Source organism: Tachypleus tridentatus, chromosome 10 (assembly GCF_004210375.1).
Source record: "Tachypleus tridentatus isolate NWPU-2018 chromosome 10, ASM421037v1, whole genome shotgun sequence".
NCBI classification, from domain to species: Eukaryota; Metazoa; Arthropoda; class Merostomata; order Xiphosura; family Limulidae; genus Tachypleus; species Tachypleus tridentatus.
This window is the reverse complement of record NC_134834.1, coordinates 185,229,247-185,246,315: the sequence shown is the minus strand read 5'-3', so window position 1 is coordinate 185,246,315 and position 17,069 is coordinate 185,229,247. Positions and strand designations below refer to the sequence as shown.

The window sequence follows — 17,069 nt, the reverse complement described above, 5'->3', positions numbered from 1 at the left end:
TGAATTTTCTAAATATTGCGTAATGCTTCCTCTAATAAACAATTAAATGTTAAAAATGTAGCTTACAACAGAAGCTTTGTAATATGTATAAAATATAAATAAAAAGTTGTTAAACTGTAACGATGAATTTTTTACAAACGTTACGTAGTTGTGAATTATCGCTGAAGTTTAAAATTTGCAAATTTACAATCACGACTGTCCTTGTTATATATATAATTTAGCTTAGTCTATGTGTTAACAGAGATCAGTGATTTCTAAAGTGTATGTCACGGCATGTTGCTATAGATGTCGCGATAGTTTCACTGAATGAAGAACAAAAAGAAAACTACTAAAGGACATTGCTCGTGGCAGCAGAGGAATCACGCAAATCAAGGTAAGTGTATTAGACGGAAATGGACTTCCACAGCCCAATGTAAAAATACATTCCACAAGATAAAGCAAGCTTTATGTCAATTTCCTACCTTGCAACTTTGAAAGAAAAAAAAAGGTGAGCAACCATTTTTTTGCATACACGTGTTTAAAACATTGGGTTGGGTTCCGTTTCAAAAGGGTGTCTTAGCGAATACTAGTAGAACAATAAACTTTGCAGAAAGAAAATATACTGCAAAAGAAATAGAATGTCTAACCCCCTGCTAGTACGCTAAAATCAGGGGTTCGATTCCCCTCGGTGAGCTCAGCAGACAGCACGATGTGGCTTTGCTATAAGAAAAGGTTGTAGAAGAATTTTAACTATACGTGGAGAAAAAAATTCCAGTGATCACTAACTGTGCTGCCTTGATTTTTTACAAATATCTGATAAGTTAATTGGTAGATTAATGACCAATTAAAGTTTCAGATCTAACACTTGAAATACCTCGCAGAAAAGTAAAAGGTAACAAGTTACTTGATGTTCTATCTAGACACTTTACTGATTCTTCAGAAGAAACTCTAGATTTGGATGTAAGCAAACTATTTCCTACATTTTCAACGTTAGAACTCGAGAACATTTGGTTACAATGTGAGTATAAGCATATTTACACTTACTTCAAAACTGAAAAGTTGATTCTGTTATAGCTTCAGACTGTAGATGACTTCATTACACAAAAGTAGTTGCTAAAAATGATCAATACCCACCACACTTTTTCCAAAAGCATCTTAAACTAGCGATGTTAATGTAATTTCATGATCATCTAACAGCTTGTCATCTAGGTAGTAGAAAAACAGAAGCGGTTATTGTCCTGATAAGAAAAAGAACACAAATGTTGCATATTATCGCTCCGTAAAACTGCTAAATTTAATCACAAACGGTCAGCCGGATGTATGCAAATTACTAAATTAACGGAAACTGGTTCCTGGTAGCTGCTGTTTGTTTTAATTCGTTACAAATGGATTAGATGTCGTCAGTGAAGAAAGTTTGGAAACTACTGGCTTAGATAAAACAACATATACCTTAACCCACTATTGCCCATAAATCTTATGGTTTTTAAATTAAATTATACAAATTTATATTTGTAAGATTATTCTAAAGATGTTTCTGGAACATGGATCAAGCCCCATACTTTTGCATTATAAGACCTAAATCTTATTGCTAACCTATTAGAAAGAAACTCAAAAAATTGTTTTCAAATAATAAACAGATAAACATGTATACAGTGAACGAAAGCAACTTTTAAATAAGCAAATCAAAGTATGAATGATGCTGAAAAAACATTTTAATACACCATTCTAATCTTTACCAAAGCATGTCGCTCGTGGTGCAGCAGTGTTTTGGAATTGTCGAGCAATTTGTTTACGTGAGTTTCCATCAAAAGTTAGGGTTAATTCGCTTTTAAGTTTGTGTTGTACTTTTTCTGCCCAAAATAAATACAAATTTCATTTTCTGAAAACATAAGTATATTTTATATTCGTATATTACTGTTTAGTCTATCATTGTTAGTATTGTTGATATTAATGCTGTCTCTGTTTATAGGCCAATAAATTGTGAAATATCCGTTTAACTTTTATTAATTTTAAACACGACAGTGACGGAGTGTAGGTCATACTAATTTTACTGTTACAGTATGAATTTGATGTAATATTGTAAGAAACACTGGGACACTCTCACCGGTTGTAATATTTACAAACTGATAATTAATAATATATAAAATGTTATTAATGAATGTAAGTGTAATTTATACTATGAAGCTTTACTAATTTGGACCTTAGAATTAATACTAAAAATGGTAATATGACACAATACTACTCACTACTAGCATAACATTTTAAAATAATGGCTATGTCACTTAACTTCTTAAGAGTCTTATGACTTAGTTATATATAAATAATGCTTAATAACACATGTTAGAAAAATAAAACTTTCTTAGCATAGGATTATTCCCACCCTGTAGAAATTTATATTTGTAACCCTTTGTCCTAACATTTTCACCAAAGTCACCATGATGTGTATTGCATTAGACCTTAACAAACGTAAACAGTTTACTTCAAATTAGGTCTTTCCTAATTCTAATTGTTTTAAACTTTGGAAATATTAATCTGTCCTTATATGATAATCTTTTCTCTCAGGTGTCATAGTGTTTCTCCTGTGAACCTCTTTCAACAATTTAATGTATTTATGTGTAGGTAAGGGGCCCACAACTAAACACAGTACTCCAAGTTAGGCTAACCAGTGACAAATACAAGGAAATTATAAACTCTTTTAGACTTATATTTAATATTTCAATAAATTCACTCTTGTATTCGTTCTACACTAACAACCATAGCTGTGAAGTAATTCAGTTAATTAGCTGTTTATAACAGTTAGTAACAGGTAAAATAATCAAAATTATGGTTAAACTTATTAATGTCATGAAAATAATTAATTAATTGAAATTAATATCTTTGATTATTACATTTTTTGGCTATTCAAGAAGTAAAAAAATGTATAATTGTTATTTTTCATTGTGTTTAATCAACTCATGGTTGTTCAGTTTAGTCCATTAATGTTGTAACTCAGAAAAATATTCAACTTATGAAAATTATTGTTTCCAAGTTACTGTTTTCTATTATACCAACTTCTGAGTCTTGTGAGTTAGTTAAATTTAGTCAATTAATGGGCTTAGTGTTTAATTGATTAGGAAATTCTACTAATCACTTATCTCTACTAACAACAGTACATTAGAATCCACTTAGCCTTTTGTTTCCCGCATTGGATTTCTAGAATTGACTTCATGCTTTAAAAATAAATTTATGAGGTAAATAACCTGAGTTGTTCATTAGAAATATTTGGTTTTTGTGAAAAAAATATTCAAATAAGTGTACTAATAATTTAATAAGACTTGTGTTAATCTATGGTCATTTTATGTGTATTTTCTTAGGGTTTTAAGCCACATGTTAAGTAACAACTATTTGCCTTTGCCAAAGTTAGACAATTTCGATGTACTGTCGTGCCTGCGTACAACCTTTCACTGTTTAAATTCTTAACACTTCCACTTACGGCAGTTCATTTGAAGTGAATTATTTGTAATCTTTATGTTTCTGTCTCAGTTTTGTATAGGTTTGCTTTTACAAATTGACTGACCCAAGAAACTTTATTTTTAGGTTACATGGACTTGTACTGCCTAGGTCTCTACTGTGGAAGAATTAAAACAGAAAATGGAACTTGGAGTGACTGTGGGGTAACGGACACTTATGATTACGTATATTTATGACTCTGTATGAAGAGCTTGCATTGAAGCTTTAATCTAACCAAACTCATACAGAAATAAAGGTTTTAGTATTATATGCATGTAGGGTCAAGTTTAAGAATCTAATAATGTGTCAATTTTAACCTAATTGTAGTAACATGATTTGTTATTTTTCAATATTTGTAGTTTTGACACATCTAATTACAATGCCACATTAAAAAAAACAAGCTGTAAGTAAATTGTTATAAGAAAAGTTTGAACCTTTAATAGTGTATAATAAAGGATTCTTAAGTGTGAAAGGTCAGTATTTATTGTAGTAATGATTTGCTATCTTCATAGGGCTTTATGATGGATTTCTTATAAGATTGTTAAAAATTGTTTATGAATTGTCTAATTCCAAGTTTATTGTATTACTCAAGTGTTGGGATAAAACACCAAAATATGTTTTCATTTTACACATTTTTTATTTGATGTGTTACTTTCAATAAAATAGAGTAATTTCTTTATAGTGTTAGAATTGTACAGTAACAGTTAAAATATTGTTTTATTTCAATTTTCTGTAACTTAATTTTTTTACAATAATTTATATTAGCATGTTATTATTAAATAAATACTGACATACCCTAGCAGCTGTACTCTGTCAGATAATGGGGTGGAAATATTCCAGCTATTAAAAATACTTTTATATACAACCAAAAACTAAGATATTTTTATCTTAACATTTTTTTACTTCCATTTTAAAAGAACCTTGTAATGTAAATCATAATGGTTGGTTACTTTGTATCATTTTTTACCTTAATAATAATGGTAAATTACTTTGTGTGGTTTGTTTACCTGAATAATACTGGTTGGTCACTTTGTATTATTTGTTTACATTAATAATAATTGCAAATTTCTTTGTGTGGTTTGTTTACCTTTTGTGTTTTCATGAGAGATCATTTAGTTTACACGTAAAAAGAAAGTCTCTTCACATTCAACCTCTTGTGAGCTTATAATGATATTAATATTAAAAATGTTACTTTGCTTTTAGTATATGAATATGAAGTTATGTAACATTTTGCACTTCAAGTTGAGTGCTATTTCATGTTTGTGATTTTAACAACAAATATCAGTGCTTGAGAAAGTGGTACTTCACAGCCACATGCTTCTCAGGTCATCCACTACTAAACACACAACTATCATAGTGGGATAGAAGTAAATAAAATTCTAATTAGACTTTAGTGAAAAACATTAAAATTTTCAGAAAATATTTTTTTAGTGTGTGCGACAATTAACTAATGAATAATAACAAACCCTTTGGACCATTGGCCTTACCACTCACTACCTAGGCCTACCCAGTTAGTCTGCTTGGTGACTTATTCTGACAAATGTCAGATTTAGTGATTTTTTTTTTTTTAGCTCACTCCTACTAATTCTGAGTTTGTAACCCTTTTGCTTGTTCATCGTAACTTCATACCCACCTAAAATTTCATACATCATTAGACCAATGCTACAGAGAAGAAGGGATCTTTTGGTTCTTCAATAATATTATTGCAGATCAACTCACTAGAAAAATAAGAACATAACCCACCTTTTAGGAAATCATTGATTACTCTCAAACCTGTATAAGGTACTGTCAGTGGCAGCTCCTTCTATAAATCCATCTTAATAGCTGTTTTTCACATTTTTATATTCTACTACTTACTTAAACTTCAGTGGTTTTACACATTTTTATTACTAAGTAACTGAAAAGTTAAACTAATACTTGCACAGTAACAAGTGTAATAAATAAACTTAGTATTCCCAGAAGTTTTTTAATCTTGAAGGCCAAGTTCGTTGGTGCAGTTTATTTTTTACTTTGATCAACATATATATAGATATATAGATTGAACTGGACCTCTTTGAATTTAGCCTTGATTAAACAGTTTTCTGAAGGCTAAGTTTATATACTATATCTGCTGTTGTTTGGCTGTATAATATGCAGAACTGAAGAGTGAGTGGCCAATGGCACTTTTTCTTCACTAAACCTATCCAGTATATAGATTTTTCTCATAGTGACTAAACAATATTCTCATACCAGCAATATGTTTAGAACTGAAAGCTTACTTTATATGCAAACAATTCCTACAAGTTTATACCTGTTGCTTATCTTTGTGTATTGAAAAGTTGTAATTCGAGTCTTGTATTTGTGTAAGTTATTAAACTGTGTTACAATGTAGTATACTGACAAGTGTATCGTAGCTCACACTTCAGTTTTCCTGTATTAAGTTTATGTTTACTGGGTTAAAAAACTAGAATAAAAGATATTGATACTTCATTTTTTTACCAATTACTATAGCTGTTATATTGTAAAACTAATGAATTTTTTAAGTTATGTTTTAAGTCACTGCTAGTTTTGAATTATGAACATGGTTCTTGTCTTAGAGTTTTTATTAAAAATATTCATGTTTTTTTTTACTGTTTTCATTTTATGTTAAGGCTTGTCCCCGGGGCTACAGTGTAGCTCAATGGCCAGAACGGAACTACCAATGTCTTCCGTGTACGAGCACACCCACTTTCTACTCTTGGCTATATCTTGGGTTCATGGCACTCTTACCTCTGGTTTTGGAATGGTATCTGATAGACCAAACAGTAAAACGAAGGAAGTGAGTTAGTAACAAATAGCATGTTTTTTTATCTTAAGATAAAAGTTTTCATAACAGCATACTGTTTCTAAGTTGTTTCTGTGCTTATGTTTTTTTCAACAGTTTCCATCGTTTATATTTTAAAAAGCTTTTCATAATATTATTTAAGCATTTTTCTTAATATTTTTTTATAATTTGTCTAATGTTGCTTTTAATAAAGCATATTTCAATATATCTGTTTTTCCAAGGACTAAAAATACTCGCAATTATTATTATGAATTAATTATCTATTTGTATTAGTACATTATCAATTTGAAAAAAATACAAATAATGTAAATGTTTTTTTATAATTCTTTGTTGTAAATGATCAGTTCCAAATTTTAATGCAATTATTTTTATTAACAGTTGCTCCAAATGTAAATATTGTCTTTCATAATATTTTTAAAGATTTCAGTAAAAATTAAAAGTAACAACTATTGTATCAAAAGAATAAGTCCTTATGTTAGAAAATTGAAATAAATTATTCTTTGAGAATTTAAATTAATCCAGTTAATGAACTTTGGCACCAAAGATTCTTAGATTTTAAGACCTCAGTTATGTGGAGATGGTCATTGTTTTCTTGGTTTATTGATATCCAATTCAAAATTTTTTTATTATATATAGTTTTGTTTATCTACCAGTACTTCCTGCAGTATTAGCAACATTTCACAACTGCTAAATAAATTTTACTTATACTTGAAACATTTATTGTTTTCAATAGACATATATAAGCCACCCTGTGTATCTCATCTTGCCACTTTCAGTGATGAGTTCATGAGTTTTGAAAACGATTAAAAATCATATGTAGTAATAACCTAACAGTTATTTTACTTCAACTTATTATTAGTTCTTCCTGCCGTACAGCTAGTTGTTGCTAAGAAAATCATCAAAGAATGATTATACATCATGTTTGGAATTTAACATATAATGTTTCTTATTTAAACTTTTCATTTTTTAGCATTTAAAAAGTCATTACTCTACAAAAATGTTGAGGCTGAAATAAATATTATTTTATTGTCAGTGGACATTTTCATCCACAAAATTATTGTAGCATATATACTAAAGAAATAAACTATAGAAAACACCAAAAATAAAACATTGTTTTTTATGTGAAAATCACCTAAAATCTTAAATTCACACACTCGGAAATCCTAATTTGGACATAAGTAAAATTTGAACTACAATGTTTTGATCATCTAATATGGGTACCATTTCTAATTAGAAGATACATACACTCTTTTGATCATGTAACAAAGCTATCATTCCTGATTGGAAGACACACACTCTCTTTTAATCTTGAAACAAAGGTACTATTTCTAACTGGAAAACGTACATACATGATTTTGACAGCATGTGGAACAGTGTATTGTAGGAAGATGTGCATGTGAAGCACAGATCATTAAAACAAATGAACTTGAAACGTGATAGCAGTGTGAAGTTTTGTTTCTGAAGATTCTCACCCATGTGACCAGCATCTGAAACAAACATTAATGTGAGACCCATTACTCACATCCCAAACAAACATTCATATGAGACCAATTACTAGCATCCCAGACAAACATTCATGTGAAACCCATTAAGAAGTTCTCATCTGAATATTTACCTTAGTGACGAGAATCTCAAACAATGGTTTCACAATATATATTTTATAATTTGAAACTCCATTTAAAACCAAACAGATGTTTAAGCCTAAAAGTATCCACCCTGGTACCAGGAACAGTGCTCCTTAATTCAACCTTTCACATACATACTAGCTTACTTGCAATAAATATTAGCTTACGTGCTAATAACAGAGCTATTAGTAGGCACTAGCATATGGGGTCATGCCTTGATACCATCTGACAGTGACCTGAATCCCTAGTTGGTGTCTTGAAAAATCACAACAGAAAACCACTATTGATATCATACTGAAACCGTAAAAATTGCAGCACCAGTGGGGCCCAGGTCCAAATCTTTTGAACACTGAGCAACATGTCTAATTTGTTTTTGAAAGAGCAGTGATAATTATTGCTTTCTACTGAATTAAATGGCAACAAAATTATGTTTAGATTTGTTAGGTGAAAAAGTCTGTAATGGAAAGAGCATTGAAATGCAACATCTTATGTTACCACACAAAATAATATCTGGGTGTTAGCAACTCTTCAGTGTTTAACTGTTGTGAGATTTTCGTCAGTTGCTTCGAAATAGCTTTGAATTACTTAATGTTTGTACATCATGTAGAATCGTTTCTAAAAGGTATCAAAAACCACTTTTGGATAAACTACATAGATTTAAACTTGACGTGAAAAAGTTGCTGATTGATAACTTGTTTCTCAGTAGTTTTATTTCACTTTGTTACTACAACATGTAATACTATAAACTCTAGAAATGATCAGAATTTACTTCAAAGAAATCTTTAAATTTGGCTTAAATAAATTTAAATCCAACACTCTGGTTATGAACATTTAAGTATAGGTGTTTTTTGGGTTGTTTTTTTTTATGAAATGTTTTTCAGTAGTATATATATCAATTTTTTGTTGTATTTCATTGGGTTCACATGAGTACCCTTTAGCAGTATTGTTTTAAGATTAGAATGGCCTTTATGAAATATTGCATAGGTTCAAAATTTTTTGTAAAAGCTCTGGAGTATCCATGAATCAGGTGAAACATCTGTAATTAGCATTTAGAAACCCTAAACTTAATGGAAACAGTTGAAATTATGGTTGCTCAGACAGAAATAATTAAAATTATTTTGTTCAAACATTTTAAAAAATACAGAGAACATCATGAATTTGCTTCTCTGTATCATTCTTTGTGGTGTTTTTTTAGTGATTTTAGTACTTTATTTTGGATAACACCAAAGTTTGTTTCATTTATTTATGTTAGCATTAGTCATTAGCTTGAGATTAGTTTTTGGAAGCAACTATTGTATTCGTTATAATAGAATCATGTATCAATGGTTGTATTGTTTTTAGCTTTACAAAGGAGTTGGTTCTTCTGCACATCAGTGCTTTAGTTGAAAATGTTGTTGCTTCTCTTCTCTCACTGTTAATCATGAGCCCAACTGGTAAACTGATGATCAACTCCTGTCAAGTTCATCGGTTATCTGACTGGTACACGATGCTCCATAACCCTAATCCTGGCTATAAAACTACTTTACGGTGTACACAGGAGGCTGTATACCCATTGTAAGTGGTGATTCTCAAACTCTGTTATTATATACATACACATATATACAGTCCAAGAACAAGGAATTTTAGTGATCCATCTAGTCCATCTCATCCACAGTACTTAACACTAAAATTAAAACTTTCAAAGCCAGTCCTTATCATTTAAATAGTTATCAAAACTTCCCTTAAATAAATTGTATCTATCACACCTGAAAGAAACCCATTTTAAAGATCAACCACACTCTTGAAAAGTAAAGCTGTCTTAGCTGAAGGTGACTCCTACCTTAGCAAAATATATATTTTTGTCTTGATGATGTATCAATATTAACAGTTCCTTTAATAATTTTAGATATTTCAGTCAAATCCCCTCTAACTCGTCTTTTGTATAGAGGATAATTTCAGAGATCATAACCTGTCCTTATATGACAATCTGTTGATATAAGGTATTATCCTAGTACCCTGTCATTGTCAACCATGAAATACCAAGAACTTGTGAGTGATTATATATAAAACATATTTCCACTGTTATCAACTATTACGTATGTAGAAATATAGTGAGGAACTGCCATATCAAGTGCTGCCTTAAGTGATGATTGTTTGAACTACTTACATTAATTAGCTTAAGAGTGGTCCAGCATGGCAGTTTTGTTTTATTTCAAGCTAAGAAACCTGGTATTGTTAATAGTGAAATTCTTTTTTTTGTTACTTTGAGGCATAAGAAAAATAAGTATTATTTATGGTACTTATTGAACAATTGCACCAGAATTATCAGTACTGTTTCGTGAGAGCTTATGAAATTTGAAATAAATCATTATGCTACCTTAAAGCCTAACGAGAACCCTTTACTTAATGAAATACATCTTATCATACATGATAGAATTTAATACATGAAGTGTATAGTATTGAGAATCTGCAAGTTTAATTTTTGGATATAGTTAATGTTGTGTAATTGTTACTGCTGTTGTATGTTTTAGGTATTCCATAGTCTTTATCAACTATGCCCTGGTTCTTCTTTTACTCTTCTTGTGTCGACCTGTTCTTGTTGGAAAAGTCCTACGAGGAGAAGGAAAAAAATCTGTTTACCTTACAATGTACTTGATTCCAGGATTAGCAGTCCTTCATGCAACATGTTGTGGACTTCTGTGTAAGTACCATTATGTTTTGAAATGCTATTTACCAAGTTTCTGTGAAACTGTTTTCTAATTTTTCATTGATATCTCTTATTTTACCATGATTGATGTACATTTTATTACTGAAACTGTGGTGTGTGTGAATTTTGTTCTATTGAGAATTTGACCAAAATTCTGCACAGGTGAAAAATAAAACAAATTTCGAAGTAAGATGCATCATTTATGGTACACATTACTCCTATCTTACTAATTAATTAAATTTGGTTTGGTGCAAGTTAATTACATTCTGTTTATATTTTATTTATTTTGTACAATTGTTATCATGCTGATAAATGCTGCCTTCGTGTTCTGTATCTTTTTGTCAAACTTCCATATTTGATCACTCAGTACAATCAAACAGTTTTCAAAGTATGTGGCCTTTCCTTGTGCCGTTCTGTGTACATGTGTGTGTACATACTTATCTTGACCCATTGATTCCAAGATGAGCATCTTTTGTCTCCAGCTTTAAATTCATGGTGGATTTTCTTGTACTTTACATTGTTTTCAGCCCCCAGTATACCTACCTCCAGTGGCATAATTTTTTATGACATAGAAATGACCTATTATATAGTTGTTTATCAGAAGGTGTACTTGAAATACTATATCCTCTGAAAGTTTTAACAGCCTTGGTCCACCTGTATCAATCAGGATGGTACTGTCTTCAATTACGATAGGTTTCAGTTTCAATCCACTACCAGATTTGAAAGGTTATCTTCAAACAAGTCCTAAGGAGACCATTGAGGTATTTTAAAACTTTTGAAATGACCATTGTATAAATTTTCAATGTATAGGTATTCTTTTAAACAGTTTTGACCTCAGGATATAAGTAGGGTAGAAGCTCTAATGGCAGTAAATTTTCATATATTTCTTAGGCTGAGCTGCTGGATTTTATGGAAACTTGAGTTAAGTCATTGTTATTTAGTACTTGACAAGTCACGACAGAAGTCTGACCATTAGAACATTAGTAGTGTTAACTTGTAATGCTTTTGATGAAACAGAAAAAAACAACCATAAAACTTCAAATTTAGTTTTTGTGTTGCCTGTTTAAACAATTAATTGTAAGGAGGTGTCTTGGGAAAGAGATAAATGTTGTTCACAACTTAAACACGTTTACATGTTCTTTATTAAAGTATTTAACATGTAATTTTCTGTTACATGTTTGTGCCAATACTTAACAATAAATCAGATTATCAGTGATTTAAATGAAGTTTGTCAAGATCCACGATAAACACACTTGGAGGTTGAGATTATTTTTATATCTGTTATGCATCTAAAACATTTTAATATGATGTTATGCAAAAAACGCGTCTAAAACATTTTAATATGATGTTATGCATCTAAAACATTTTAATATGATGTTATGCATCTAAAACATTTTAATATGATGTTATGCATCTAAAACATTTTAATATGATGTTATGCATCTAAAACATTTTAATATGATGTTATGCATCTAAAACATTTTAATATGATGTTATGCATCTAAAACATTTTAATATGATGTTATGCATCTAAAACATTTTAATATGATGTTATGCATCTAAAACATTTTAATATGATGTTATGCATCTAAAACATTTTAATATGATGTTATGCATCTAAAACATTTTTATATGATGTTATGCATCTAAAACATTTTATGATGTTATGCATCTAAAACATTTTTATGATGTTATGCATCTAAAACATTTTTATGATGTTATGCATCTAAAACATTTTAATATGATGTTATGCATCTAAAACATTTTAATATGATGTTATGCATCTAAAACATTTTAATATGATGTTATGCATCTAAAACATTTTAATATGATGTTATGCATCTAAAACATTTTAATATGATGTTATGCATCTAAAACATTTTAATATGATGTTATGCATCTAAAACATTTTAATATGATGTTATGCATCTAAAACATTTTAATATGATGTTATGCATCTAAAACATTTTAATATGATGTTATGCATCTAAAACATTTTAATATGATGTTATGCATCTAAAACATTTTAATATGATGTTATGCATCTAAAACATTTTAATATGATGTTATGCATCTAAAACATTTTAATATGATGTTATGCATCTAAAACATTTTAATATGATGTTATGCATCTAAAACATTTTAATATGATGTTATGCATCTAAAACATTTTAATATGATGTTATGCATCTAAAACATTTTAATATGATGTTATGCATCTAAAACATTTTAATATGATGTTATGCATCTAAAACATTTTTGTGATGTTATGCATCTAAAACATTTTTGTGATGTTATGCATCTAAAACATTTTTGTGATGTTATGCATCTAAAACATTTTTGTGATGTTATGCATCTAAAACATTTTTGTGATGTTATGCATCTAAAACATTTTTGTGATGTTATGCAAAAACACATCTAAAACATTTTTTTGTGATGTTATGCAAAAAACACATCTAAAACATTTTTTTGTGATGTTATGCAAAAACGTCTAAAACATTTTTATGTGATGTTGTGCAAAGAAGCACGTCTAAAACATTTTTATGTGATGTTGTGCAAAGAAGCACGTCTAAAACATTTTTATGTGATGTTGTGCAAAGAAGCACGTCTAAAACATTTTTATGTGATGTTGTGCAAAGAAGCACTTCTAAACAACAAACTTAATTTTTTTAACCCTGGAAGTGTTTTTTTCATGAGAGCTGAGAAATGATCTAATATAATTTACGTTTTTCTTCTTGTATAGATTATTCTTTTCCATACATTGTGATAATCATGTCCGTTGTGTCAGTGGCTGCACATCTGGCATTTCGCCTTGATCAGGTAATTACTAACCACTTGTTAAAAACAAATACGCTCTTAGTGTGTTTTGGTCAAAAATAGCAAAATCACAAAACTAGTAATCATCAGAAAATAAGTTTTGAAAATTTGAAAACATGTGAAACTTGTAATAAAATAAAAGTTAATAAAAAGTTTATATATTTCAAACTATAATTATTTTTAAAATTTTTCAACCTTTGTTAGGTAAACATAAATTGTGTAAAACAAACATTTCAGTCGGGCATATTTAGGTTACAGTTGAGGAATTACTTCAGTGAATGAGCTTTTTTGTTAGTATGAATTACGTTGATTAGTGTCAGATAAAATAATTTATTAATTAAAATTCTTAATAAGTTGATTACTGCTCAGAAAATGATCAAATAATCATAATTAGGATTTCTGATTATTAATTGATTATTCTATTTAAACAATTGAAATTTTCGACTTATGATTCTTCATAATTATTTCTGATTAATTCAATGTTGTTCACCTTAGTTGATTGTCATGCATCAGGAAATTAATCAACTAATTGAAATTTGTGTTTGTGGTTAATACATATTTTTCCACATTAAAGCAGTTGATTAGTTGAATGTGATTGGTTACTAAACCCGGTTATTAATCCACTAATTCCCCAGACTCTTAACTTTATTTGAACGATGTCTTATTAAACTGCATCAGAAAGTTTCTGTACATGTTACAGCTGGCATGATTATTGTGTAGATATCTGATTACCTCGTGCCATCATCAGAGATACAGGATGGTTTTTATAATGTAGCCAAGTTGTTCACTTGGCATGAGGTAATTGAATATCAACACATTAATCGTGAGTGCTGTAAAATGTTCAGAACCTTTTTGATCCAGATTAAAATAACATCATTCAAATAAATGTAGAGTAAAATCATCTACGAGCAAATTCCTGTTTCTCTAAATTTGTCAAAAAGGGTACACTTTGTGACTTGTAGTTAGTATGAATGATGTTTTATTAACTTTTATCTGTTTTTTTGTAGTCCATGAAATCTTTGTTGATAAGCACCTTTAAAGATGTCAGAAACTTGGTAATTCTGGTTGGACACTGGTTACTTCATGCCTATGGAATAGTAGCTATTACTCAACTGAAAGAACCACTTCTCAATGGAGCACTCATCTCTCTTGTTCCTTTCCCAGCTTTCTTCTACATCCTTACATCCAAATTTACTGATCCTAGCAAGCTACACATAAATTGACATTTGTTATATAAATTATATGTTCTCACGTTGCTTTTACTATAATACTTAGTGAGGAAGTGATGTAAAATCAGATCTTTGATCGTTTTATTGTTTTCAACCCTAGCTTGTTGGAGTAACTGCACTGAAATATTGCCATGAACATTGTTAAGTTACTGTACAAAGGTGTATATTTGATATTAATGAAAGTGAGAGAGAGTAAGTTATGTATATATCTTATTTAGTGAAATTAACCATATTAGTCAAATTTAGTTGTATCAGCCTGTCAAAAAAAACTTCCTTTATGCAAATTAGTTATTTGATTGCTGAGGTTTTGTAGAATTAAATATATCCTGAAGGTTTATTGAATAATGGTTCTGAAGATTATTGTGTTGTTTTATTTAAAAAAATATTTCAATTAAAAAAGAAAATCACTAGTCTATTCAGGCTTGTATGGTATTTGTGCAAGATTGAATTTAGAAAATAACATTCTTTATTGAAGTTCATGGCCACAATGTTTCTGGTATGTGTTATAGAATATCCATGAGACATTTGGTAAGTATACTGTATATACACTGCTATCCAAAATCTTAAGGCCAATGAATATAAAGACAAAATATGCATTTTGTGTTGTTAGACTCAACCACTTATTTGAGTAGAGCTTCGAAAGATGAAAATAAGAAAAGGGAAAATAAAAACCTTTTTTAGCATTTAATAGGGAAAATGTGAACACTATGAAATTAGCCTAAATACTAGCTGGTCAAAAGTTTAAGACCATACTGAAACGAATCGTTAAATGACTAAATTTCATTATGTGTTTACTGTTATGTTCAAGCATTAGCATTGTCAACATCTCCTGTGTTACATTGGGTAAAAACATGGCAAAGGCTAAAAAGTTGACAGATTTTGAATGTGTCAGAATTGTCGAGCTGCGAAAGCAAAGTCTCTCTTAACGTACCATTGCTGGTGAGATTGGGCAGAGTAAAACTGCTGTTGTAAATGTCTTACAAGACCCTGAGGGATACGAAATGAGGATTTCAAATGGTTAGCCCAAGAAAATTTTGCCAGCGTTGAGCAGGAGGATTCGACGGGTTGTCTGGCAAGACACCAGCTGATCATAGAACCAGATTAAGGCCCTTACGGACGCAGAATGCAGCTCGAGAACAATAAGACGGCATCTACGAGAGAAAGGCTTTAAAAACCGTAAACGTCTTCAAATGCCATGCCTCCTTTCACACCTCAAAATAGCTCAGTTAAACTTTGCTGAGAAGCACCAAACATGTGAAGTAGAAAAGTGGAAGAAGGTTTTGTTCTCTGAGGAGAAAAAAGTTAACCTGGATGGTCCAGATGGCTTCCAACATTACTGGCATGATAAGGATATCCCACTGAAGACATTTTCTACACAACACAGTGGAAGAGGTTCCATTATAATCTGGGGTGCTTTCTCCTTCCATGGAACAATGGAGCTTTAGGTTATACAGGGGCATCAAACAGCAGCTGACTACATCGGCATGTTGGAGAGAGCATTCTTATTGACTGAAGGCCCTCACTTGTGTAGAAATGACTGGATCTTTCAGCAGGACAACACTGCAGTCCACAATGCCAACAGGACAAAGGACTTTTTCATGGTGAATAACATGATTCTTTTGGACCATCCAGCATGTTCGCCCAAACTGAACCTCATTGAAAATGTTTGGGGGTGGATGGCAAGGGAAGTCTATAGAAATGGACATCAATTCCAAACAGTGCATGATCTTTGTGAAGCCATCTTCACCACTTGGAATAGCATTCCAGCCAGCCTTCTGCAAACGCTTATATTGATCATGCCAAAGCGAATGTTTGAAGTTATTCGCAATGATGGTGGTGCAACTCGTTACTGAGACCTCTTGTTGGGCATTTCCTACCCTGTTTAGGACTTCTTTTTGATATGGTCTTAAACTTTTGACCAGCATGTATTTAGGCTAATTTTATAGTGTTCACATTTTCCCTATTAAATGCTAAGAAAGTTTTTTATTTTTCCTTTTCTTATTTTCATCTGTCGAAGCTCTACTCAAATGAGTGGCATATTCTAGCACACAAAATGCATATTTTTTTTATGTTCATTGGCTTTAAGATTTTGGCCAGCAGTGTATATATATATATATTTGAGTTAGCACTGCAATTTCTAATAAAACCAGGTGCCTATTGCAGTATCCCACAATTTTTAAATTGCTACATAAATATTCCAAATATCGTATACAAGGGAAGCACCCCAAACTCATACTAATTTTGTAACAATATCTGTGCCATCCTTTGAGATTGATTTACCCCACCTGAAGAGTAGATAGACACATGGTCAAGCAGGTACAAGCTTCTAAGAAGTAATATGTACTTGACCTACAAGTTACAAGAAGGCAGGTTTCCACACCTCACACAAGTTATTAGTGCAGTCTTAGCCATTTAGGGTGACATTTTGCACTTCCAGTTTG

The 17,069-nt window shown here is 30.6% G+C and overlaps 1 protein-coding gene across 6 annotated transcripts; it reads left to right on the top strand.

The window, feature by feature from the left end:
- Positions 1-229: 229 nt before the first annotated feature.
- Positions 230-15,043, top strand: LOC143231109 (JNK1/MAPK8-associated membrane protein). Of its 6 annotated transcripts, none has more exons than XM_076465700.1 (7): positions 230-373; positions 3,556-3,632; positions 6,099-6,265; positions 9,238-9,450; positions 10,407-10,576; positions 13,326-13,402; positions 14,407-15,043. In XM_076465700.1, exons 1-7 carry the CDS (start codon positions 307-309, stop codon positions 14,620-14,622), a joined length of 987 nt encoding a protein of 328 aa, XP_076321815.1. In that variant the 5' UTR covers positions 230-306; the 3' UTR covers positions 14,623-15,043. The 6 variants fall into 6 exon arrangements, with proteins under 6 accessions (XP_076321815.1, XP_076321817.1, XP_076321822.1 ...); XM_076465702.1 differs by having other exon boundaries at positions 352-487; XM_076465707.1 differs by lacking the exon at positions 230-373 and adding an exon at positions 957-997.
- Positions 15,044-17,069: the final 2,026 nt, after the last annotated feature.